At 47.7% G+C, this 27,610-nt stretch overlaps 1 protein-coding gene across 1 annotated transcript in view; it reads right to left on the bottom strand.

Moving 5' to 3' along the window:
- The window catches only part of LOC126457278 (MFS-type transporter SLC18B1-like), a 79,422-nt gene that overhangs the window by 7,601 nt on the left and 44,211 nt on the right, over positions 1-27,610 (bottom strand). The window contains exons 6-10 of the mRNA XM_050093443.1: positions 27,399-27,516; positions 26,444-26,559; positions 26,137-26,327; positions 4,676-4,771; positions 4,430-4,598 (exon numbers count right to left, since the gene is read on the bottom strand). Coding sequence (XP_049949400.1) covers positions 4,430-4,598; positions 4,676-4,771; positions 26,137-26,327; positions 26,444-26,559; positions 27,399-27,516 — 690 coding nt within the window. The remainder of the gene's footprint in view (positions 1-4,429; positions 4,599-4,675; positions 4,772-26,136; positions 26,328-26,443; positions 26,560-27,398; positions 27,517-27,610) is intronic.

The following is a 27,610-nucleotide window of genomic DNA, read 5'->3' as shown; positions in this document are numbered from 1 at the left end:
GCAAAGTGCTGACCCAACGAGTTAGAAATTGTGACGGGGTCGACTAATGTGTCGTGCGCGACAGTGAGCGCAGAGACCAGGGAGAAACTAGGCGCGCCTGAGAACTGTTGAAGCCAACTCCAAACTTCCGAGGAGGGAGTGAAGGTGTTAAATGAGCTACTAAAGAATTTCCAGCTTGCCTTCTTGCTATCGCGGATGACACGACGGATACAGTTGGCCAAAGTAGGATGGTGGCGGAAAACGCGGAGAGCACGTCGCCGCTCATGTATTGCATCACGGCATGCCTCGTTCCACCAAGGAACTGGGGGACGCCGGGGCAATTCGGAGGTGCGTGGTATTGAATGTTCCGCAGCTGTAAGAATAACGTCGGTAATATGTGTGACCTCATCGTCGACGCTGGGAAAGTGACGGTCATCGAAAGTCGCTAGAGACGAAAAAAGTGTCCAATCGGCTTGGGCAAACTTCCAGTGTCGTGGGCGCAGGTAGGGCAGTTGAGGCTGCAGTCTAAGGACACATGGAAAGTGGTCACTCGAGTGTGTATCATCAAGGGCGAACCATTCGGAGCGCCGAGCTAGCGGAACAGTACCGACCGCAAGGTCCAAATGAGATAAATTTGTCGTGGAGGCAGACAAAAATTTAGGGACCCCAGCGTTGAGGCAAACTAGATCTGCTTGGTGGAAGACGTCTAGCAATAGTGAGCCACGTGGACAAGGATGTGGAGATCCCCAAAGTGGGTGGTGGGCATTAAAGTCCCCAACCAGCAAATATGGGGGTGGAAGCTGACCAAGAAGATGAATGAGATCAGCTCGTGCCATTGGTGTGGACAATGGAATGTATACAGTAAAAAGAGAAAAGGTATAGCCAGAAAGGGAAAGACAGACAGCGACAGCTTGGAAGGAAGTGTTTAAGGGGATTGGATGATAATGGAGAGTATTATGGAGAAGAATCATGAGTCCTCCATGTGCTGGAGTGCCTTCAACAGAGGGGAGATCATATCGGATGGACTGAAAATGAGGGAGAACAAAGCGGTCATGGGGACGCAGCTTTGTTTCCTGAAGACAGAAGATGACCGGCGAGTAGGATCGTATGAGGACCGACAATTCATCCCGATTGGCTCGAATGCCGCGGATATTCCAGTGGATAATGGACATAGGGTGAACAGAAAATGGAGGAATGTGACCAAGGTCGCTGTCAACTCAACGACTGCTCAGAGCTTGCAACCAACAGCATGGAATGGCATTCAGCCGAAGGCAGAAGATCCTGATCCATAGGTTGGTCAGGAGCAGCTCCTGCCTCCAGCAATCGGCCGGTTGAGCGAGCCGAGGGAGATTTCTGCCAGGTGGTGCTGTAGATGGGACACTCCTTGGCGGAGAAGGAGAGGAACTGGGTTTCTTTGTAGCCTTCTTGGAAGTATGATGTTTAGAGGAAGGAGGAACCGATGGTTGTGAAGTTGGGGTACGTAAAAAATTTTCACGAGTATGCTCTTTTTTCGAAGTCTTTGTGTCTGACTTTTGGGCTCGAGATTTAGCTGAACCCGATGTAGGGTGAGCCATAGAGTGGGCAGGCGGAAGTGGAAGGCGAAAGTGGGGAGGTTGAACGGCCGATCTTTGCACTGGCCGATGACCGTGGCACTAAAGGTAAGGTCACAAGTCTGCATGGCCACCTCCTTTGTTGGCCAAGGAGAGGCAATGACAGTGCTGTATTTTCCTGTCTGAGGCACAGTGGGCTGTCGACTGGCGAATAATTTTCGAGCAGCAAAGGTAGACGCCTTTTCCTTCACTCTGAATGAGCTTTTCGTCTTTAAAAATGGGGCAATCTCGAGAGGAAGCAGCATGGTCGCCCATACAGTTGATGAAACGAGGGGATGGAGATGGACAAGCACCCTCATGGGCATCCTTGCCACACGTAACACATTTGGCCGGATTGGAACAGGACTGGCTGGTGTGATTGAACCACTGACACCGATAGCAACGCGCAGGGTTTGGGATGTAAGGGTGAATGGAAATTATCTCATAGCCTGCTTTGATTTTAGATGGGAGTTGAACTTTGTCAAATGTCAAGAAGACAGTACGGGTTGGAATGATGTTCGGGTCAATCCTTTTCATGACTATGAACAGCCGTTACGCCCTGGTCAGACAGGTAGTGTTGAATTTCGTTGTTGGACAATCCGTCGAGGGAGCGTGCATAAACGACACCATGTGATGAATTTAAAGTATGGTGCAGTTCCACCCGGACAGGGAAGATGTGTAGCAGTGAAGTACACAGCAATTTTTGTGCCTGGAGGGCACTGACTGTTTTTAACATCAAGATGCCATTCCGTAATCTGGAACAAGACTTTACAGGACCTGCAATTGTGTCGACACCTTTCTGAATAATGAAAGGGTTGACCATGGAGAAGTCGTGACCTTTGTCAGACCGAGAAACAAGGAACTGTGGCAACGATGGAAGGACTATCTGTGGCTGAGACTCATTGAACTTACGCTTGTGAGCTGACATAGTAGAAGATGAGGAAACCATTGCAAAAGTATCCCTCATGATTACCGGCGTCTCTGATGGCGCGCTCCTTCCTTGTGGGGGCCCTCTCTGAGGGCACTCCCGCCTTAGGTGATTAATCACATCTCCCGACAAAGGAACGGAGGGACCAATCGGCACTTTCAGAAGGTATCAGCTCGGGTAATCACCCCTTCCTGGGCCTGGCTGTTACCAGGGGAACATACATGTCCTACCTGTCTATCCGGGGCGGGGAATTACGAGTCACCACGTCACCGGCTATGCATGGAAATGCATGGGTCGGCCTTCAGACATGCACAGGGAGGAAAAAAGAGAAAGGGAAAGGAAAGGAAAGGAAAGAAGAGAGGTCTCAAACGCCGCAGTGGAGGAAAGGGCAAAGAGAAGAGTTAAGGAAAAGAGAAGGACAAAGGAAGGACGAAGACTTGCAAGTGGAGAAAGCAAAGAACTCGTTACAGTTTAGAGCATCCGTCTCCAGATGTAGGCACAAAACATACTCCTAGAGGGGGAGAAAGGGAAGGAAAGAGGGAGGTGAGGGGGGGGGGAGGCTAAGATGGGGGATGGGGAAGGATGCAGAAAGGGGAGGTATGCAGCCCTGAAAGGAAGGAAGGCCACATTAGCTTGGGGTCCCGTGCTCGCTACGCACGTATCCACAAAAGAGTTGTGGACCCCCTGGGGGGAAAAAAAGAGATGAGTTAAAAATGACTAAGGTGTATAGAAACAGAGGTCCAGAACTAAATATTAAATGACCCTCACCATATTGCCATTATGGATAAAAAGTAAACTTAGGTCGACAGCTCTCATGTCATTCGCTAATACGGCTGATAACTCAGATGGCAAACACAAACAGGAACAGGAACATAAGCAGTTAAAAAAAAGGGCATTCCATCAGGAAATGGCAGACTGTCAAAAGCTGAGCACAATGTGCACAAGTGGTGGGGGAGCACCACTTAACAAATGGCGATGGCTAAAAGGACAGTTCTGAATATACGACCTAGTTAAAATGGTCTCGTGGCGAGAGTGCCCATAGGAGTTCATCCAAGCTGCTGGGAGAGGCTTAATAATCCGGAGCGTGTTCCCATGAAGGTAGTATCAGTGGTAATGCCAAAGTGACACCACTTGCTGTGACACAGGTCATTGGCGGGAATGTAAGAACTAGTGAGCTGAAGTACGAGGACTGTGGCCTTGGCAGCAGTGTCTGTGGCCTCGTTTTCTGTCAGACTGTAGTGACAAGGAAACCATGTAAACTTCCCAGTGGCTCCATCAAGTGCGAGCAAGTGACAGCATTCCTGGTTCAGTTGCACTAAGGGATGAACAGTGTACAGCACACACAGGCTTTTAAGGGTGCCGAGAGTGTCTGAGCAATGATGCAATTGCAAAGCCTGTGTTACCAGGTGTACTGCTTGGCCTGATATAGGGCAAAGAGCTCTGCTGTAAATACTGAGCCATGGTCCAGAAGCCAATACCGAAAAACTTCGGCATCAATGACAAAGACATCCCCAATACCACAGTCAGTCCAAGAGCCATCAGTGTACACAAAGGTACTATCGCAAAGATTTCTTCTTGTGGTTACAACGTGAACATTATGCAGTCACCTTGTTCTACTGGCGACTCACTGTCTCTGATGAAAAATCTGTAACAGTATTACCACCCTAAGGATATCTGCTGAATGAGATGCATTCTGATGTCACTGTGTAGACAGAGAGCAAATTTATAATGTGCATATGCATATATTTCCACTGAAATTAGATCACTTATTTGATAGCATTTTTGCTTTGTATATTAGTACCAAGTGGAATATTTTCATTCTGTTCTCTTTTATGTACAGAACTGCTGAAATACATGAGAATGAAATGAACTTAAATTGATAATACAACTAAAATTAGAATTAAAAATTACTTATATTATTCTTTATACTTACTACAAGAAGATTAAGTCCAACAATGAACATTGTTGCATTTTTAAATCCTACTCTATCATATAAAATACCGGCAGCAGATGGACCAATAAAAGCTCCCAGTGCAAATGTTGAAGTCCACAATCCAGATATCAAGCCATAAGTTTCCAGATTGTTAGGAAAGCCATATGCTCTGAAATAAATTTGTAAGTCAAATGAAAACAAGAAAAAATTTATTATGTATTATACATAACTTGACTGTGCTCTTACATTGCTGTTCTAAGAGCATCTGTGAATGATGCCACCAGTTGCGCAGCTATCCCAAGGCCATGACACACAAGCCCCAGAATTGATAACCATAGAATTCTGAAAGTATTAGAGTTTGTTACAGTGCCAGCCCAGCAATGAACAATTTGCAGTCATGTGCATCATGAATGAAATAATACATGTACACCGTAATAAGGTAACAGCTACACCATATTCGTACTAGTTTTGCCATCATTAAGTATAGAAAGAAAATGTCAGTAAGTGGCTTAAAGTACTTTCAGACCAATAAATTCTGCCATCAGTTTCCATTAAGACTTTTTGATGCACTAAATCTGAAATGAGCCCACTACTAACATCTAGAAAGATTTGATCCCAAGTAGTTATGATGTTTGTTTAAGAGTTATTGTTAATCTTTGTACACAGGAAACTAAAATGTAATAATCCCACTCAGAATGCTGGAACCTTGTTTTTGTAACAAAGAAAACAAAGGCTCACATTAATAGACACCTTACATGGATCAAAATTAAAATGGGAGGGAGGAAGCCTTTCACATATTTCAACACTGAATGCTGATCAGCATCTGCTTTTCATAAACACAGATGACGAAAAGATACCACCATATACTATTGCAGAAACTAATATCAATTGGTATTATAGTGATAAAAGTCAGTATATGATAACGGTAGTAGTACAACTGACAACTCTTTTGTAGGGATTTAACTTTCTTGATATTACAAAAATGCATATAATGCAGATCTGCTTATGTTTTTTTTGGTAGGGTTTAAGGGCGCTCAACTACTGAGGTCATTAGCGCCCAGTCACTGTTGTTAGAGCACATGGAATCTAGTAAAACTCAAGGGGAGGGGGGACACCAGAAAGACCTGACAAAGATGCAGATAAAATAAGTAAAAAGGTTAGATGTCTTTGGTCAAAACAGTCAAAGTTGTAAAACGCAGAACACGAGCAGCTGCTCGAGCGTCATCAGCTAAAATATCCGGTAAAGTAGATGGAAGGGACAGGACAACACGAGATTGACTAAAGCGGGGACACGACAATAAAACATGGCGCACTGTTAATGCCTGACCACAAGGGCACTGCGTGGCTGGGTCACCGGAGAGCAGGTAGCGGTGGCTAAACCGGCAATGCCCAATCCGCAACCTGATCAGAAGGACCTCCTCTCACCGAGATGGTCGGGCGGAGGTTGTCCAAGCAGTTGGGAGCGGTTTTACTGCCCGGAGCTTGTTTCCTTGGAGGGATGACCAAGCATCCCACCACAATGACACAAGCCTCTTACAAACATCACCATGAATGTCAGATGACGGGACACAATGGGAGGCTGGCCGAGGCAGGAGAACTGCAGCCTTGGCGGCAGCATCCGCAGCCTCATTCCCAGGCACTCCTACATCGGGAACCCACAGAAAGCTGACAGGAGAACCATTATCAGCGAAAGAATGGAGGGACTGCTGTATCCGTTGAACCAAGGGATGGACCGGATAGGGAGCTCCAAGGCTCTGAAGAGCACTGAGTGAGTCAGAGCAGAGTACATACGATGAATGGCGGTGGCAGCGGGCATACTGAACAGCCTGATGGAGAGCAAAAAGCTCGGCCGTAAAGCTGGAACATTGGTCTGGGAGCCGGTATTTAAAGGTGGCGGCCCCAACAACAAAGGCACAGCCGACACCATCGTCAGTTTTGGAGCCATCGGTGTAAATAAAGGTGTGACCGGCAAGTCGAGCACGAAGTTCGACAAACCGTGAGCAATACACTGCAGCCGGAGTACCCTCCTTCGGGAGTGAGCTGAGGTCGAGATGAGTATGAACCGGAGCCTGGAGCCAAGGTGGTGTCGGGCTCTCACCCTCTCTGAAGGTGGTAGGGAGGGCAAAATCCAATTGCCGAAGCAGGCGACGGAAGCGGACTCCAGGGGGCAGCAGGGCAGACACATACAACTCGTACTGACGGTCGAGAGAATCTGCAAAGAAGGACTGGTAAGAGGGGTGGTCGGGCATAGACAACAGCCGGCAGGCATACCAACACAGCAGTACGTCGCGCCGATAGGTCAATGGTAATTTGGCAGCTTCAGCATAAAGACTCTCGACAGGACTAGTGTTGAAGGCTCCGGTCGCAAGTCTTAACCCCCCAATGGTGGATGGAGTCGAGACGGTGTAAGAGGGATGGCCGAGAAGACGAAGCTCCCATAATCCAGCTTCGATCGGACTATGGACTGATACAAGCGAAGCAGGACAGTGCAATCCGCTCCCCAAGAAGAACCACTAAGAACTCTGAGGACATTAAGGGAATGTGTACAACGGGCCGCCAAATAAGAGACATGCGGAGACCAACTCAGTTTCCTGTCCAACGTGAGCCCTAGAAACTTAGTTGTTTCCACGAATGGGAGAACAACGGGACCGAGATGTAAGGATGGCGGAAGGAACGCTTTATATCGCCAAAAGTTGATACAAACCGTCTTCTCTTCAGAGAACCGGAAGCCATTTGCCACGCTCCATGAGTATAGGCTGTCTAGACAACGCTGAAGGCAGCACTCCAGGAGGCATGTTCTCTGGGCACTGCAGTAGATTGTGAAGTCATCAACAAAGAGAGAGCCTGAGACATCAGGTGGAATGCAATCCATAATTGGACTGATTGCGATGGCAAAAAGGGCTACGCTCAAGACTGAGCAAGATGTCGGACAATACGGAACCCACACGTACCCCAAACTTTCGATCCATTAAAAAGGAATCAATAAAAATGGGCAGGCGACCACGTAGGCCCCACCTGTGCATAGTGCGGAGGATACCTCCTCTCCAACAGGTATCTTAAGCCTTCTCCAAATCGAAGATCATGGCTACCGTTTGGCGCCTTCGCAAAAAGTTGTTCATGATGAATGTCGACAAGGTCACAAGGTGGTCAACAGTGGAGTGGCGGCGACGAAAGCCGCATTGAGCATTAGTAAGTAGTCGTCGAGATTCAAGAATCCAGACTAACCGGGCATTAACCATGCGCTCCATCACCTTACAGACACAGCTTGTAAGAGAAATGAGGCAGTAACTAGAAGGAAGGTGTCTGTCCTTCCCGGGTTTGGGTATAGGAACAATGACGGCATCATGCCGACGCATGGGGACCTGACCTTCGGTCCAGAAGCGATTGTAGGTATGAAGAAGAAAGCTTTTGACCGCCGGAGAAAGGTGTGCCAGCATCTGAACGTGAATGGCATCTGGCCCCGGAGCAGAGGACTGGGACAGTGCAAGCGCACGTTCGAGTTCCCGCATAGTAAAGGGGGCATTATAAGTTTCCAGATTCAGCGAGTGGAAGGAAGGTCGCCGAGCCACTTCTGCCTCTTTCTACATCTACATCTACATTGATACTCCGCAAGCCACCCAACGGTGTGTGGCGGAGGGCACTTTACGTGCCACTGTCATTACCTCCCTTTCCTGTTCCAGTCGCGTATGGTTCGCGGGAAGAACGACTGTCTGAAAGCCTCCGTGCGCGCTCTAATCTCTCTAATTTTACATTCGTGATCTCCTCGGGAAGTATAAGTAGGGGGAAGCAATATATTCGATACCTCATCCAGAAACGCACCCTCTCGAAACCTGGCGAGCAAGCTACACCGCGATGCAGAGCGCCTCTCTTGCAGAGTCTGCCACTTGAGTTTGTTAAACATCTCCGTAACGCTATCACGGTTACCAAATAACCCAGTGACGAAACGCGCCGCTCTTCTTTGGATCTTCTCTATCTCCTCCGTCAACCCGATCTGGTACGGATCCCACACTGATGAGCAATACTCAAGTATATGTCGAACGAGTGTTTTGTAAGCCACCTCCTTTGTTGATGGACTACATTTTCTAAGCACTCTCCCAATGAATCTCAACCTGGTACCCGCCTTACCAACAATTAGTTTTATATGATCATTCCACTTCGAATCGTTCCGTACGCATACTCCCAGATATTTTACAGAAGTAACTGCTACCAGTGTCTGTTCCGCTATCATATAATCATACAATAAAGGATCCTTCTTTCTATGTATTCGCAATACATTACATTTGTCTATGTTAAGGGTCAGTTGCCACTCCCTGCACCAAGTGCCTATCCGCTGCAGATCTTCCTGTATTTCGCTACAATTTTCTAATGCAGCAACTTCTCTGTATACTACAGCATCATCCGCGGAAAGCCGCATGGAACTTCCGACACTATCTACTAAGTCATTTATATATACTGTGAAAAGCAATGGTCCCATAACACTCCCCTGTGGCACGCCAGAGGTTACTTTAACGTCTGTAGACGTCTCTCCATTGATAACAACATGCTGTGTTCTGTTTGCTAAAAACTCTTCAATCCAGCCACACAGCTGGTCTGATATTCCGTAGGCTCTTACTTTGTTTATCAGGCGACAGTGCGGAACTGTATCGAACGCCTTCCGGAAGTCAAGAAAAATAGCATCTACCTGGGAGCCTGTATCTAATATTTTCTGGGTCTCATGAACAAACAAAGCGAGTTGGGTCCCACACGATCGCTGTTTCCGGAATCCATGTTGATTCCTACATAGTAGATTCTGGGTTTCCAGAAATGACATGATACGCGAGCAAAAAACATGTTCTAAAATTCTACAAGAGATCGACGTAAGAGATATAGGTCTATAGTTTTGCGCATCTGCTCGACGACCCTTCTTGAAGACTGGGACTATCTGTGCTCTTTTCCAATCATTTGGAACCCTCCGTTCCTCTAGAGACTTGCGGTACACGGCTGTTAGAAGGGGGGCAAGTTCTTTCGCGTACTCTGTGTAGAATCGAATTGGTATCCCGTCAGGTCCAGTGGACTTTCCTCTATTGAGTGATTCCAGTTGCTTTTCTATTCCTTGGACACTTATTTCGATGTCAGCCATTTTTTCGTTTGTGCGAGGATTTAGAGAAGGAACTGCAGTGCGGTCTTCCTCTGTGAAACAGCTTTGGAAAAAGGTGTTTAGTATTTCAGCTTTACGCGTGTCATCCTCTGTTTCAATGCCATCATCATCCCGTAGTGTCTGGATATGCTGTTTCGAGCCACTTACTGATTTAACGTACGACCAGAACTTCCAAGGATTTTCTGGCAAGTCGGTACATAGAATTTTACTTTCGAATTCAATGAACGCTTCACGCATAGCCCTCCTTACGCTAACTTTGACATCGTTTAGCTTCTGTTTGTCTGGGAAGGAAGGCAGGGTGGTAATGGGCGGAGCTTGAAACCTCCGCGAAAAACTGGCCGAAGGCGTTGTAGACAGGCACAGGATCAACAAGGACCCCATTACCTTAGGTCAGTCCAGGTACCGAGGAGTGGGCCTTAATGCCCGACAGCCGGCGCAGGCCACCCCATACGACAGAAGAGGGAGTAAAACTGTTAAAGGAGCTGGTGAAAGAGGCCCAACAAGCTTTTTTGCAGTCTTTGATGACTCTACGGCATTGCGCTCGGAGTCGTTTGTATTCAATACAATTCGCCAACGTACGATGGCGGCGAAAGGTGCGTAAAGCACGTCGTCGAGCACGGATAGCATCTCTACAAGCCTCGTTCCACCAGGGGACGGAAACACGACGTGAAGAAGAGGTAGTACGAGGAATGGAACGTTCGGCAGCATTGATAACAGCCGTGAGGTATTCGACCTGACTGTCTCAACTGAGAAAATCGTGGTCCGGAAAGGTCGCCAGGGAGGAGTAAAGTCCCCAGTCAGCTTTCGATATGTTCCAGCTCGAAGGATGTGGGGATGGGGTGTGGTGCAGGAGACGAACGACACAGGGGAAGTGGTCACTCGAATAGGTGTCAGAAAGGACATACCACTCGAACCGACAGGCAAGAGTGGGTAGAACAGATCGAGAGGTCCAAGTGGGAGTAGGTATGAGTAGAGTCCGAGAGGAAAGTCGGGGCGCCAGTATTGAGGCAGACAAGATTGAGATGGTTGAAGACATCCGCCAAGAGTGAGCCTCTGACAGGATGCGGCAGAGCCCCAAAGGGGATGATGGGCAATGAAGTCGCCGAACAATAAAAACGCGGAGGAAGCTGAACAATCAGGTGCATCATGTCAGCCCGACTAACAGCGGATGACGATGGAGTGTAGATGGTACAAACTGAAAAAGTAAAAGCACAAAGAGTAATACGGACAGCTATTGCTTGGAGTGGGGTGGTCAATGGGATGGGATGGTAATAGACATTGTCCCAAACGAGCAAAATGACCCCACCATGAGCTGGGATACTGTCCACAGGGGTGAGGTCATACCGCTCCGAGGTATAGTGGGTAAAGGCAATACGGTCAGTCGGGCGCAACTTGGTTTCCTGGAGACCAAGGACGAGCGGACAGTGCAGGCGGAGGAGCAGTTGTAATTCCTCCCGATTAGATCGAATACCTCTCATGTTCCAATGTAACAAGGCCATCGCTAGTCAAAAAAGAGGGGGAACGAGACGGGGGAAGAGCTGGTCCCCTCGCCGGCCGCGGAGGGCCAGGTTGCGAGGGAACAACGCTACAACCGGCGGGAGGCGGATCCTGTTCCATCGAGTCGTCGCCAGCTGCGGCCGCTGTCCCTGGTTGTGTAGGAGGGGCAGCATCATTTGCCGACAAGAGGCCAGCTGAGTGCCTGGCAGCAGAGCGTCCCGGCGAAACTGAGGATGGCCAGGAGCAGCGACTCACGGATGGAGCGTCAGACGAAACGCGCCAGGGTGGAGAGGGGGTAGAGACTACTTCTTGGAGGCCTTCTTGGAAGTCCGAGGAGGCACAGGGATGGTGGGCTGGACCCAAAGAAGGTCCTCACGCGTGGGGTCCATTTTGGAACGCTGGACCTCGGAAGCTGGGGTCCGGAACGTTTCCCCGATGGACGCCTGAGAAGAGGATTGCTACTCAGGCGGCGGGGGGGGGGGGGAGGAGGAGGAAGTGTGGCCCATGGGGCAGAGGGGGTGGGGGCCACGGGGGAGGAGGATTCGTAAGGGAGGGATTTGGGAGGCGGAGGCAGAGACCCCGGATGGGGGGAGGAGGTGGAGGGGGGGACAGGATAGGGGTGAGGATACCGCAGAAGGAGTGGATACAACGGAGGCAAACGAAGTGGGCAACGGCACGGGATGGAGGTGGTCGTACTTCTTCCTGGCCTCAGAATAAGAGAGACGATCCAAAGTTTTGAGTTCTTGTATCTTCTTCTCCTTCTGATATGCGGGGCAGTCTGAGGATCGCGAGTGGATGCCAGGACAATTAACGCACTAAGGTGGTGGGGTGCATGTATGTTCCTCATGAAGAGGACGTCCACAATCGCCACAAAGGGGCTCAGCCTCACACCGTGACGACATGTGCCCAAAGCGAAAACACCGAAAACAGCGCATAGGAGGCGGGACGTAAGGTCGCACGTCGCACCGGTAGCACATCACCTTTACCTTCTCTGGGAGAACGTCCCCTCTAAGGCGAGGATAAAGGCCCCGGTGTCGATGCGACGGTCTTTGGAGCTGCGCTGGACTCGCCGGACGAAATGCACGCCTCGGCGCTCCAGGTTGGCCCTGAGCTCCTCATCATCAGATTGCAGCAGGAGTTCCCGATGAAAAATAACCCCCTGCGTCCTATTCAGTGCCAGATGCGGGACAATGGACACTGGGATGTCCCCTAGGCGGTCGCACGCCTGGAGCGCCGCCGACTGTGTGGCGGAGGTGGTCTTTATAAGAACGGACCCCGAACGCATCCTACTGAGAGCCTCGATTTCCCCAAAGATGTCCTCGATGTGCTGAACAAAGAACATGGGCTTGGAGGTGGCGAACGTGCCCCCATCGGTTCGAGAACAGACCAAATAGCGGGGGAAGTACTTCGCCCCAAGCCGGCGGGCCTGTCCCTCCTCCCAGGGAGTGGCCAAGGGGGAAAGGGCAGGAGAACCAGAACTAGAGACAGTACCTTTCCTTTTGAAAGACTCGGCTGCAGAGCGACCTGATACGTGTTGATGTTTCATCTGCGAAACGTCCGCCCCGATACCACCCACTCCGACCAGGGGCTCTCCCCACGGGCGCCACCCAGCCGCAGCAAGGGCCACCTGGCAGGATGACTGTTGCCGGGAGTCCTGATGCCCCAAGGAAACGGGCATCTATTCCTTGGCCATCGGCAGTACGATCCCTGTGTTGTCAGGGGGCTACAACCTAGAGGGTACATGACGACCCCACCACAACGGGCTGGCTACCGTGCTGGATTTCTGGTGCCATGGAAAGTCCATCATGATCGCTGGTGCAGATGGGGATGCACTATGGGCGTAACTTTGACAACCCATCAGGCGTTTAGGCCCAATTTGAGGAATAGTGGGTATGGTGACAACGCCGGTGCAATGCTGAGTGGTGGTGGTGGTTAGTGTTTAACGTCCCGTCGACAACGAGGTCATTAGAGACGGAGCGCAAGCTCGGGTTAGGGAAGGATTGGGAAGGAAATCGGCCGTGCCCTTTCAAAGGAACCATCCCGGCATTTGCCTGAAACGATTTAGGGAAATCACGGAAAACCTAAATCAGGATGGCCGGAGACGGGATTGAACCGTCGTCCTCCCGAATGCGAGTCCAGTGTGCTAACCACTGCGCCACCTCGCTCGGTGCAATGCTGAGTGCCAAAGTCTTAGTGCACTGAGGACCAGTGGTACACCACAAAAGGCGTCCTTCCCCAAAAGGCTAGTACTTCTGTAGAATTTTGAAAAATGGAGGTCAAACCCCAAGGGGGACCATCACATGGAAGACCGAAATGGTTGAAACTCCTTTTAGTCGCCTCTTACGACAGGCAGGAATACCTCGGGCCTATTCTTACCCCGGACCCGCAGGGGAGGGGGGGGGGGGGGGATCTGCTTATGTGTAATGGTATATAGGGCCCAGGAAGTTCATGGATCTGAAGACTTGTCATTCAAAAGGATGTAAATGGAATGAACATGTTTGTGTTAATAATCCAATTAGAAAACTTAAATTGACCTGCTTTGCATTTTGGTGTATAATAACTGTAGTTCATAACTGACAATGTCCTCGGAACTGTGACCCTTTTGTTATAATAAACACTGTCTGGATCACAACTCTGTATACCAACAGCTAGTTTCTTTCTGCATTTTAGATCATCTTTATGCCTGGAGCTGCAAAGTACAATTTGTCAATGTTGTGTGAAACTAACCTGAGACATGAAGATCTGTAATGTAGATTGAAACTAGTTGTTGACAAATAAAAAGTTGTGAGCCCAACAGTAGCCAATTATTTATAGTAATTGTAGTGTTTCTGTGGACAAAAATATTGATAATGGCAGATCAGGTAAAGAAAATGATAATGTAGTATTAGGTAACTGTAGTAGTGTCTGTGGAAAGACCCCAGAACTAGTCTGGCTTTTCAATGTTAACAAGGCCCACTTAGTACTAGGGGAAGACACCACTGAAACCGAATGTTAATAGCAATGAAATTCTCCATTCCAACTGGAATGTATATCTGAAGGACAGGATTAATACCACTGGTGAAGGTGTGTTTACAGCCATAATATGTGTGATAATATCTGGTGATATTAGTACAGATTCTGGATGTGAAGTAATACAAGTGAAGATTGACAAAGGTGGATAAAATATGTTCATCACATGCTTTTATTGACATCTGCTGCAGCAGTAGTAGCAGCAGTGAAATGTTAAAGGGGAAACAGCATTTTACATAACTTTTGTGATCATATAGTATCAGGTAGATATTTCAACTTGCCAATTCTAGACAGAGATTCAAGTGATTTAGGCAGATTGTAGGGACTTTGTGTTACCCGAGCCTTTATCAGAGTACTGGCTCATTAGGGCAACATATTGAGTGAACCTTCCTGGCAGACAGAAATTGTGTGCCAGACTGGGACTCTACCCAAGAACCTTGCCTTTTGTGGGCAAGTACGTCACTGACTAAGCTACCAAAACATTACTTCCAGTCCATTCTCACAGTTTCACTTTTATCTCCTACCTTCAAAGTTCCTGGGTTTGCATTCCAGTCTGGTACACAGTTTTGATCTGCCATGAAGTTTCATATCTTCACACAAACACTACTGGAGAGTGATTAATTCTGGGAACATATTGGGTCTTCTGACCAACGGCCCAAAACATTTTGGCTCAGCCAGTTTACAACTGGGCACCAGTGATCACAAGCATTACTGAATGACTGTAAATAGTAATATAAAGAAAGGCAGAAAGGTATTTCTGCTTCATAAGAACTACAAAAACTATTTCAGAATACCTAGGAACTCCTCAGGAATGGTGACTTGTAGGTAGCCATAAAAAGTTTCAGTTCTGACCCTCTTACAAACCTGGTCAGTATCAACTCTTAAATCATTTCCTTGAAAGAAAAACACAGCTTGGTTGGTTGGTTGGTTGGTTGGTTGGTTGATTTGGGGAGGGGTGGAGGGTAGAGGGCACAAGCAAAGTTAGAAACAACAAAAGAAGCACAGTCCAGTCAAAGGGAAAGGAAGCGAAGGGAAAAATGGGTAAAGAGTAAGAAACAGGAGGAGGGGAAGATGACAAGAACAGGGGGGTACCCCAGAGGTGCTCAGCACAGTGAGATGCCAGCACTGCCACTGACCCATCCCAAACGCCACACCATAACAAAAGTGCAACAATGGGTTGGTTGGTTGGTTGGTTGGTTATTTGAGGTTTAAGGGACCAAACAGCAAGTTCATCAGTCCCTTGTTTCAAATATGCTCCATTCCGCTAATGGGACATCTCAGTAAAGTCAGAACAATAAAACGGAAAAAGGGAAAAACGTAAAAGGGCAGTCACATTGTCATTGGTAAAAAAAACAAAACAAAATGAGGGAGGTCAGCAAGAGAATGAACCCAACATTATGCTGAAACAGCATAGGCAAGACCACCTGTGACTTAAAAGGTACAACTGCTAAAATGTAGAAAGTACGTATGGGAATAGAAAGACTAACCAAGCCTTAAAAAAGGGTAAAAACAGAGTAAAATGGGAAGAAAAGAGGATTTCGGAGGTGAATCGGGAATCTCCGAACACTGCCTACAGTGGGAGACACCCAAACACTCACCGCCCTGCCCCAACACCAGAGAGAGATTAAAAACCTTAAAACTGAGAATAAAAACCACTTTCCTGGAGGAAACAGAACCAGAGAGACCATCCAGGAATTGTCAGCCAACATCAAAGGTAAAGTGTGGGTGAGTCTGTACTTAGCACGCAGAGCCAAAAGAAGAGGGCATTCAACCAAAATGTGGGCTACTGACTGGAAGGCTCCACAACCACATAGTTGGGGTGGCTCATCACGCAAAAGAAAACCGTGGGCCAACCGAGTATGGCCAGTGCGGAGACGACACAGTGTGGTCGAGTCCTATCGGGAGAGGCGAAAGGAAGAACGCCACAGGCCTGGTGTCACCTTAATTGCACGAAGTTTATTAGACAGGGGAGTAGCCTCCCAAGAATTGGCCCATGACTGTGCGAAGTGGGATTTGATGTGAAGCCGTAAATCCGCTGCAGGAGGGGTTACAGAATACGGGGGGTAAGTAATTGCTCCCCCAGCCAAATGATCAGCGAGCTCATTACCCGGGATACCCACATGGCCAGGGACCCAAAGGAAGTCAATGGAACAAGCAGCATGGTGAATATCAGCGAGATGGTCATGGATGGCGGAGACCAAGGGATGGCGCAAAAAACACCGGTCAGTAGCAAGAAGGCCACTCATCGAGTCTGTACATAACAAAACGCAGTTGTGTTGGGACTGTTTAATACAGGTAAGGGCCTGGGAAATTGCCATCAATTCCGCAGTAAACACCCCACATGTAGGTGGCAGCAGATGACTTTCTGTTCCAACAGAGGACGTGAAGGCATACCCAACATGATCAGCAGATTTAGAGCCATCAGTGTAAAAAAACAACAGCATCCCGAAACTCCCATAAAATTTGGCGGGAAAAGGAACGGAACACCACCGGGGGGATGGAATCTTTCGGACCTCGGCGGAGATCCATCCGAATTCGAGGCCGAGGAACTAGCCAAGGAGGGGTGGAGGGGAGGGAGCGAGGAAGACAGGACAAAGAAGGAAGCTGAAAATCATGGCAAAGAGACGCAAGGCGCAGCCCAACCGGTAAACCCGCCTAAGGGCGGGAGTCGGGTGGGCGACATCCATGGTCTGGGAACAGGATAGAATAGGAAGGATGAGTGGGAGAGGAACGGATAGTGAGTGCATAAGACACCAGAAGCTGGGACCGCCGAACAGAAAGGGGGGGGATCCCAGCTTCAACCAGGAGACTATCAACAGGGCTAGTAGGGAAGGCACTGGTGGCCAAACGGATACCACGATGGTGGACTGGATCCAGCACATGCAGTGTGGAAGGAGCAGCTGAACCATAAACTTGACAACCATAGTCAAAGCGAGACAGAACTAGAGCACGATAAAGACGGAGGAGGAGGGAACGGTCTGCACCCCAAGAGGAGTGGGCAAGGAAGCAAAGTCTGATATGGGGCAGCCAAGTGAGCTTATTATCGAAAAGAAGACCCAGGAAACGAAACTGTGGGACCACAGGCAATCGTTGTGCAGCGAGATAGAGCTCTGGATCAGGGTGGATTGTAGTACGGCGACAGAAGTGGACCACTCGCGATTTTATAGGAGGGAATTGAAACCCGTGTGAGAGGGTCCATGCAGAGGCACGCCGTATAGCCACCTGGAGCTGCCGTTCTGCCGATGCCATCGAGGAGGAACTAACCCAAATGCAGAAATCATCCACATACAGGGCAGGGGCGACCAAGCGACCGACAGAGGCCACAAGTCCATTGATAGCAATGAGGAAAAGAAGGACTCTCAAGACAGAACCCTGTGGGATGCCCGTCTCCTGGGTCCATGGAGAACTAAAAGCAGTACCAACTGGAACTCTGAATGACCGATGGATCAGGAACTGGCAGATAAAAATCGGGAGTGGGCCCCGAAGACCCCACTGATGAAGGTTAAGTATGATGTGATGGTGCCAGGCCGTGTCATAGGCCTTGCGAAGGTCAAAAAACACTGCAACCAAATGGCAACACTGGGAAAAAGCCTGCCGAACTGCGGATTCCAAGCGAAGTAGATGATCGATTGGAGATTGTCCCTCTCGAAAGCCAGATTCCGAGATTCAAGGACCCAATTGAGCCGACGGACTACCATCCGTTCCAGTAACTTACGTACAACATTGGTCAAACTAATTGGCCGATAGCTGTCAACAGATAGGGGGTTCTTATCAGGCTTAAGGACAGGAACCACAATGCTATCCCTCCACTGTGAAGGGAAGTCACCCTGGAGCCAGATACGGTTAAACACCCGAAGAAGACGTTGCCGTTGTGGAGCACTGAGATGTTGAAGCAGTTGGTTATGAATGGAATCTGGGCCAGGGGCCGTATCATGAGAAGAAGATAGAGCAGAAAGAAATTCCCATTCAGTAAAAGGTTCGTTGTAAGATTCTGACTCACAAGTGGTGAAACATAAGGTGGGAGCTTCAGCCCACTGTTTTTGATGAAGGAAAGCAGCTGGATAGGAGGCTGACGCTGATGCCACTGCAAAATGGGTCGCAAGATGTTCTGCAAGAACTAATGGGTCTGTACAAATGCCATCTGGGAGGTGAAGGCCTGGGAGGGTGGACTGCCGATGGCAACCTCGGAGAGAGCGAAGTGTAGCCCATACCCATGACAGAGGGACAGTAGAACCAAGGGAAGAAACGAATCGTTACCAACATATCCGCTTGCTCTGTTTGATTAAATAACAGGCTTTAGCACGAAGGCGTTTAAAGGTAGTAAGGCTGGCTACGGATGGGTGCCTCTTAAAGTGTTGCAAAGCTCGACGGCGATCACGGATGGCAATGGCAATGGCCGTACTCCACCACGGGACTTGCCGACGACGAAACGGTCCAGATGAGCGTGGGACAGCAAGGCTAGCAGCGCGAACAATCATGTCAGACACGTCACGTAGGACGTCATCAATACAACCCGACAAAGCAAAACAAAACACGACCTGTGCAGTGTATAGAGGCCAATCGGCGCGTTGGACAAACCAACGAGGTAATCTGTCCATCAGGGAGCGGGAAGGGAGCGTGATAATCAACGGGAAATGGTCACTATCACAAAGGTCGTCGTGTGGCGACCAGTGTAATGAAGGGAGGAGAGAGGGAGAAGAAAGAGAAAGATCAATGGAAGAAAAGGTACCATGACCGGCACTGAAGTGAGTAGGGGAACCATCATTAAGAAGGCACAGGTCGTGGTAAGCAATAAATTGGTCTATAAGAAGACCTCGTCTAGATGGAAAGGCACTGCCCCACAAAGGATGATGAGCATTAAAATCCCCAGGGAGGAGGAAGTTGCTGAAGAAGGGCGGTTAAGGCAGCAGGTGTAAGAGTCCTGTCAGGAGGGAGATAAAGATTGCAAACTATGACTGCAGAGTCTAGGTGGACCCTAACAGCAACCGCTTCCAATGTAGTTTGAAGAGGAATCCACGTGCTAGCAATGCCTGTACGGACCAACGTACAAACGCCACCAGAAGCCCGAAGGGGTCCGACCCGATTTCGACAGAAAACACGGAACCCACAGAGGGTCGGTGAGTGAGCATCAGTAAAATGAGATTCCTGGAGGACCACACAAGCTGCAGAGTAGGACGAAAGAAGGGATTTCAATTCCGGAAGGTGACGATAGTATCCCTTACAATTCCATTGGAGACCCACAGAACGATGGTTTAAATGGGGGCTGAACACGCTAAATCCAGTCATACCGCCGGGTCCCCACCCGGCACCGACAAGGAGGGGGCGACATCCATGAACGACAGGTCAGAATCCGGTTGTGAAGTCGGGGGAGGGACCTCCGGTGACACCAGAGGCTCTTTGTCCCGAGACTTATGTTTCTTCTTCTTTTCAGGCTGAGATCGAGGAGGGCTGTGTGGCATAAAGGAGCCAGCTGCAGCAAGATCAGGAACAGAAAGAGACCGGGCAACCTGGGAGCCGATAGACCACGGCTCTCGCGGTCGTCTCGCGGCAGCAGACCAATGGCCTGGAAGGTGCCGGGAAGGGGCATCCCAGGAGAGGCGCCCTTGACCGGCAGACGCCAAAGGAGTGGGACACTTCTCCAGCTGGGGAGGGGGAGCAGCGCCCAGAGGAGAAGGTGTGGGAGCCGCAGGGGAGGGGGGGAGGAGAGGGGTCCGGGATGGGGGTAAGGAAGGGGGAGGAAGGGGTGAAGATGTAACCAAGGCGTAACTAGATGTCATGGACACAGGGTGAAGTCCTGCATATTTCTTACGGGCATCTGTGTAGGTTAAACGATCGAGGGACTTATACTCCTGTATCTTTTTTTCCTTCTTATATACTGGGCAATCTGGTGAACGTGGAGAATGACTACCATGACAATTTACACATACAGGAGGGGGAACACAGGGACTCCCCTCATAGAGTGGACGTCCACAGTCACCACAGAGAGGGGCCTGGGAATATTGGGAAGACATGGGGCCAAAATGCAAGCACAAAGTGAACACCCCGCCGTCCGAGATTGTCCCGAAGTTCCTCATCAGTTTGAAGGATGAGGTCTCTGTGAAAAATCACACCTTGTACCATATTTAGAGACTGGTGGGGGGTAATGGACACAGGAATTGTGCCAAGATGGGTACAGGCACGAAGGGCCGCAGATTGGGCAGCTGAAGTAGTTTTTATCAGCAACGAACCCGACCGGATCTTGCTCAGGGAGTCCACTTCGCCAAACTTGTCTTCAATGTGTTCCACAAAGAATAAAGGTTTGACACTGGTGAAAGCATCTCCATCAGTCCTGGTGCAAACTAGGTAACAGGGGAAAGGTTTGGCCCCTAGACAACGGGCCTGACCCTCTTCCCAGGGGGTAGCCATGGAAGGGAAGGCTGAAGGGGCAAGAGAAGCAGCACTTGAGGAATCAGTTCCATGCAGAGAGACAGCCGCAGAAGAACGGCCAGAGTTCTGGACCCGTATGTGTTTCATTTGCATAGCGTCTGCCCTGATACCACCCCCTCCAATCAGGGGCTCTCCTCACGGGCACCACCCAGCCACAGCAAGGGCCGTCTGGCACGGCGGCCATTGCCGGGAGTTCCGATGCTCCAGGATGACGAGCAACCACTCCAAGGCACGCATGAGGACGTCACAGCTCAGGTATCAGAATTGTGATCCCTGTGTGTTCAGGGGGCTCAACCAAAAGGGTACATAGCGACCCCACCACACGGGCTGGCTACCGTGCTGGCTACGCACCCTAGCATCAGACAACGACGTAAAAGAAAAGGTGGAATGTACTAGGAAGGCACATGTTGGAGACACTAGGTATGGTGCTCTTCCCCAAATGGCTCACACTATGGAGGAGAAATTTTGTAATGGAGGTCAAACCCCAGAGGGGGACCAAGGAATGCCAAAAGGAGGAGACCATTATGCAACAAAGCCGAATTGGAAAACCAACAGAACCAGGAGGATAGCGGGGCCAACATACGCAGGGACACCAAGAGAGGGAGAGAAGAGGGTGAGGGGAAAGGGGCAAGGAGGGGAAAGGATGGAAAGGAAAGGAAAGGAAAGGAAAGGAAATGCAGCCCTGGAGAGAAAGAAGGCTGCAATGGCTCGGGGCCCCATGCTCGCAACGCACGTATCCACAAAAGAGTTGTGGACCCCCTGGGGGGGGGGGGGGGGGGCGACAATGGGGAAAACACCAGAGGAAGAAGTCAAGTAAAAGGAAAACTAAACAACAAAATGACCAGACAGAACATACAAGAGAGGGGAGGGGGAAATCTGGCTTGCATGGAGGAACCAACAGAGGAACCAACAGAGGAACCAACAGAGGAACCAACAGAGGAACCAACAGAGGAACCAACAGAGGAACCAACAGAGGAACCAACAGAGGAACCAACAGAGGAACCAACAGAGGAACCAACAGAGGAACCAACAGAGGAACCAACAGAGGAACCAACAGAGGAACCAACAGAGGAACCAACAGAGGAACCAACAGAGGAACCAACAGAGGAACCAACAGAGGAACCAACAGAGGAACCAACAGAGGAACCAACAGAGGAACCAACAGAGGAACCAACAGAGGAACCAACAGAGGAACCAACAGAGGAACCAACAGAGGAACCAACAGAGGAACCAACAGAGGAACCAACAGAGGAACCAACAGAGGAACCAACAGAGGAACCAACAGAGGAACCAACAGAGGAACCAACAGAGGAACCAACAGAGGAACCAACAGAGGAACTCCATTTTCAGGATGATAGTCAGGTACTTAAATCTGGGAGGACAAACCATTTTCACAAAGAAAAATCAAGGATAGATTTAACCATGCGAGGGATGTCTGGCAACCCGAGACGAGAATGGTGGGGGGCTTGTTCTGTGTGAATGGCTAAAAGGTGAGGGCAATAAATAAAAATATGGATGACTACTACAAAGTGGGGGCAGCTCATTACAGAGTAAAAAAGCCATGGGTCAACATAGTATGGGCAGTACGAAGACAGACAGAGGATGATAGATTCCCATCAGGAGAGGTGGAAGGAAGAATGCTACATGGTGGGAGTCCCCATGATCACACTAATTTCATTGACCCACTTGGAGAAATCGTCCACTTACAGGGAGGAGAAAAATTGTGTCACAGAATTTTAACCCTGGATAGCTGATACCAACAGGAACCGAAATTACTAATGTTGTGTAGGTTGACAAAGCACCATTTTTAAACAACAGAAACTTGGCCCACACACTCCAATTGCCGTTGTCCAGAGCATCTGGCAACAGGACAATCCCACGGAAAATCTGAGCATGTGTCACCAAGTTTCTGTAGTCTAAAAATGGTGCATTGTCAACCTATACAAAATTAGTAATTTTGGTTCCTACTGACATCAGCTACCCAGGGTTAAAATTTTGTGACTATTTTTCTCCACCCTGTATAGAGCAGGAGTAACTACTGATCTGACAGAAGCCACAAGTCCATTAATAGTGATGAGGATATGGACATTTAATATGGAGCCCTGTGGAATGCCATTCTCCTGCATCTGCGGAGGGCTGCATATAGCCCCAACTCGAACTCTGGATGACGGGTGTTACAGGAACTGCTCAGTAAAAATCAGAAGAGGCCCAATGAACCCACTTGTGGGGATGAATATGAGATGTGATGGCACCAAGTACTATCATAGGCTCTACGAAAACCTAAGAAAACAGTAACAAGATGTCAGCTCTGAGAAAAGGGCTACTGGTCAGACTGACTGGCCAGTAGCTATCAAGGACTGACAGATCATTGCAAGGCTAAAGGATGAACCGCTATATTGTCCCTCCATTGGGACAAATACAGTTAAATATCTGGAGGCGATATTGTCATTGTGAAGGATTAAGGTATTGAAGCAATTGGTTAGGAATGGAATTTGGGCCAGGGTCAGAACCATGAGAAATGGAGATGGCCAGAAGACATCCCCATTCACTTGAAGTTTCACTGTAGGATTTCACCTGATAAGGGGTAAAACCAAAAAGTATGGGGCGACATCCATCAACAAAAGGTGTGAGAGAGAGAGAGAGAGAGAGAGAGAGAGACAGACAGACAGACAGAGAGAGACAGACAGAGACAGACAGACAGACAGACAGAGAGAGAGAGAGAGAGAGAGGTGCGTAGGAAAGGATGTAATACAGGAAGTCAGATGTCAGACATTGGATGAAGACAATCTTATTGACAACAAGCCTCAGTGCAGGATAAACAATGAAGAAACTTCTACTCCATTACTTTTTTCCCTTCTTATAAACCAGGCAATCCAGTGAGTGTGGAGGGATGGTCATGATAATTAACACATGTTGGCAGTGGAACACAGGGGCTCCCCTCATGGAGTGGATGTCTACATTCATTGCATAGATGGTCCACCATACAGTGGTAAGACATGCACAAAAGGTAATCACCGAGAACACCTCATGGGTGTTGGGATGTAAGGCTTCAAATCACACCAATAAACCATTCTGTCAGAGGGTATCCCCCTCAAATGCCAGAATAAGGTCATAAGTAATAATGTGATCATCCTTACAGCCTTTCTGAACAAGCCCAACGAAATGAATGCCGTGCCATTCCGAACTGGCATGGAGTTCCTCAGCAGTTTGAAGGATGAGGTCCCTCTGAAAAATTATTCTTTGAACCATATTTAAAGACTAGCAAGGAATAATGGGCACAGATGTTGCCAAGATGGTCACAGGTATGAAGGGCCACAGATTGGGTGAGAGGATACTTTTTGATTAATAGCGAACTTTACCATTCTTACTTAGACTTCACTTTGCCAAACATGTCTTCAATAGTTTCCACAAGAAGTAACAGCTTGCTGGCAGTGAACATGTCTGTCAGTCCTGGTGCAGACCAGGAAGCAGGGAAAGGGTTTCACCCCAAGCCAGTTAGTCTGGCCTTCCTCCCAGGGTATAGCCAGGGATGGAAAAGCTGCAGAATCATAAACAGCAGCATTGAAAGGCCCACTGCTAACTGAAGCAGCAGCCATAGAAGAATGATATCCACCCTGTACTATCCTGTCCCTTCTGTTCACAGGCTCTCCCTGTGGGCACCATCCAGCCACAGCAAGGGCTATCTGGTATGGCAACTGTTGCTGGGAGTTTTGATGCTCCAGAATGAAAAGCAACCACTCGTAGGTACACAGGGGAGGCACCAGCTAGGGTATAATTAGTATGATCCTTGTGTTGTCAGGAGGCTGAACCTAATGGGTAAGCAACAATGTCAACACATGGACTGGCTACTGTGCTGGCTATAGTGTTAAAGAATAATGGCATTGAGGAAAAGATGGCAGAGGCAGTGAGGCCACACACAAGGTCCTAAGTAAGGTGGTGTTCCCAGCTGGCTCACTACAGAGAGGAAATTTAGAAGGGGAGGCCAAACTCCCAAGGGGGACAAAAATGCCAAAAAGAAAAGATGAAAGAGAAATAGCAAGAGAAACAAAGCCATAGGGATACCGAAAACAGGGAGGATAGCTGGGCCCATGTAAGCAAGGACACCAAGATAAGGGTAGGTGGGGGAGAGGGAAAATAGTGGGTACAGGGAGGGAGGGGCATGGGGAAGGAAATTCAGTCCAGCAAGGAAGAAAGGGTTGTTACAGCTCGGGGCCCCATGTGTGCCAAACATGGACTCACAGAAGAGCTCTGAGCTCCATCAAGAGTTAACCAATATATTGCTTCCTCCTCCATGTGTGTCACACCAAGACGGTAAGGATAGAGAGAGGGTCAGGATCACATGGAGGCTTACCAGAAATCTTTCTTCCTGCAAATAACGTGATGAACAGGAAAAAGGGTAATGTAATAGTGGTACAGAAAGCATGCTACACCACACACTATAATGTTACTTGCGCACTTCTAATAATTGTTTTCTATGGTAAAGTTTCTTGGTCAATGCAGTTTCAAAGTAGGCCTATTTAATCTTCAAAAACAAATACTAAGAAAATTTTGCAGAGTCAACAGTTTAACAGTTTGTAGAAACCTGTTCAACTACTTCAGACATCTTATTTTCACTAGCCAGTACATTTGTTTTCTTAGGCAATTTATTGCAAATAATATTCTTTGCTGGATAGCATGTGATATACACCAATGTAAAATGATATACAGAATGTGACATTGGTCTACTGTTATGCTGCTGTGGATCAATGCACAACTGACATCTGTATGCTAATGAGCATTTAACACACTGAAAACAACCATGTTTCTCATGAATAATAGTTGCAGTTTTAGCACAATCGGCAATCAACTCACCTGGCATATTTTCTGTGTCTTGTACACTAAATGCTTCATCTCCAACCATAAAAATAAATTCACAAGAGTAGTGCCAGGAGATTATCATGCACACAGTACTGCCCCCTCCCAACCCAACAGTTGGGAAGAAATCTACAATGTTTTCTGATATCAACAGTTAATTTGTGGTGGGGCCACACAATGCTGGAACCATAGTCACTGCCTGGCTTTTCATGGAGAAAGGTACTATGATTTCCTGTATTTTCCTCACAGTAAAATGAAATTATGTTGATCACATTTCAATGTCAAACAATGGGAAGTCCAAGTTGAAAATCAATTTCATAATATTTCAATGTCAGTGTATTTAGTGTGAAGGAGTAAACACAACTGAACATCAGCATGCAGGAAGTTCAGAGTTAAACCTTTCAAGGACTCCTAGCAGAGAAATGGTGCACTAGTAAAATTTGTCACATTTGAAGTGTTCCTTTTTAACTCCTCTAAATCCTATAACTTTGTATACATGGTTTTCTACACTGTCAGAGTTATGCAATCATCTACAGTCTGTAACATGGCATTTCTGTTAGTGGTAATAATTATTTGTTTAACAATAACTTTATGTGACATTTAAGTGGAGAAAGTAAATGTATTCTAGGCTATTTACCATGTATTCCCCAACCACATTTGTGATTTTTTCTGAACTAAGGGAATAAACGAAATTGAGAAAACAGTGACATATATATCATTTAAGTGTAACTGTTTAATATTTAGTGTATCATTACAGTGGTAGTGTTTCACTTGTTTTACTTACGTGTCACATGGAATGAAAGGAGCAGGGCCAATCATGCTGAAGCCAACCATTATCATAACGCATCCAATGATGGTGGCAATCTTAGGCATCAGGAAACGATCACACATCCAACCCCAGCAAGGAGCAGTTAGTGCATACGTACCACCATTGATGACAAACATGAGCCCCAGAATCACAGGGGAGAGGTTGAACTGCAAAAATGAAAAATGTTTTAACAATTTTTTTAGTACTATTAGATTTCTAGAATGCACATTTAAAAGCTCACAGTCCTCATCTAATTAAATGAGTAGTTGCATTAAAATCATACATTTCTGAGATGTGGTTCCAATGTAGCTTGTAAGAAGCCAATGCTCATTGATGTGACAACAATGCTTGAAGCTGCAAGCATAACTCCTGGTATCTTCAAGACTTGGAACAGGCCACCTGTAAGATATGGAAGTTTCAGTAGTCTTACAGGTAATACCAACAGGTGTGTGTGTGTGTGTGTGTGTGTGTGTGTGTGTGTGTGTGTGTGTGTGTGTGTGTGTGTGTGTGTGTGTGTGTGGGGGGGGGGGGGGGCAGTAGAATTCATTTTATTTTCAGTAATAACAACTGTCACTGGAAACTACTTGTAGTGGCTGTATTTCGAATGGAGTACTAAAGACTTTCACATTGTGCATCACTATTTCTAATCAACTGTCTTTCATAAATAAATATGCTCCATAATATATAAAGCTAAATTATCTTTTCTCGAGCAGGATTCCAACTGACAACTTTTTAATGACAATGTTTTCGCCTTTTACACACCGTCTCACAGACGGTCAAAAAAACATGAAAACTTTTCTTAAATAAATAACTGGGAAGTAAATAAATTGATATTTACCTCCCCATGGCAGTCAAATGTAGCAATAAAGCATAAACCATCATCAGAAACACAACTCTTTCTTCATGAAAAGTCTTCTCTGACCTATCACTTCTTAACTGAAGCTGTACAGTGCTTGCCTAATTATTGTCACTGAACTCTTGCTCTCTAATTTCCATTAATCTTTGCATCCCTTTGTCCTCTCAAAGTGGACTTCATTTCAGTGATTTGTCTTTTCTAACCTCCCTATTCTACCCTCCTTTCCTCCCAGAAGAAAGTAACTATTCCAAAAGCTACCATAGTTTTTTCCTGCTTCTGTTTATAGGCAGTTGTTTGCATTTCATCTCCTGAATTCCATATAATTTCAGAGTTTTCTTTAATCAATTTTCTTTTTGCACAGAGTGTTTGTAACTGGTTTTACCTTCATGTTTGTCATCAACAGGAGAATCTGAGTGTCCTGGTAGTACAAATGCTGTCATCACCGCTGACATGAACAGAGCAGATCCCAACACAGCAAATGGAGTTGTATAACCTCCAAGCTGAAATATATAACATAATTTTAGTATCCACAATTTAGTGTTCATGAGCTTTTGATATCATTTTCTGCTAGTACATTCATGGTCTATCATTTAA

This window comes from Schistocerca serialis, chromosome 2 (genome assembly GCF_023864345.2).
Source record: "Schistocerca serialis cubense isolate TAMUIC-IGC-003099 chromosome 2, iqSchSeri2.2, whole genome shotgun sequence".
Lineage (NCBI taxonomy): Eukaryota > Metazoa > Arthropoda > Insecta > Orthoptera > Acrididae > Schistocerca > Schistocerca serialis.
This window is presented reverse-complemented; position numbering and strand designations above follow the sequence as displayed.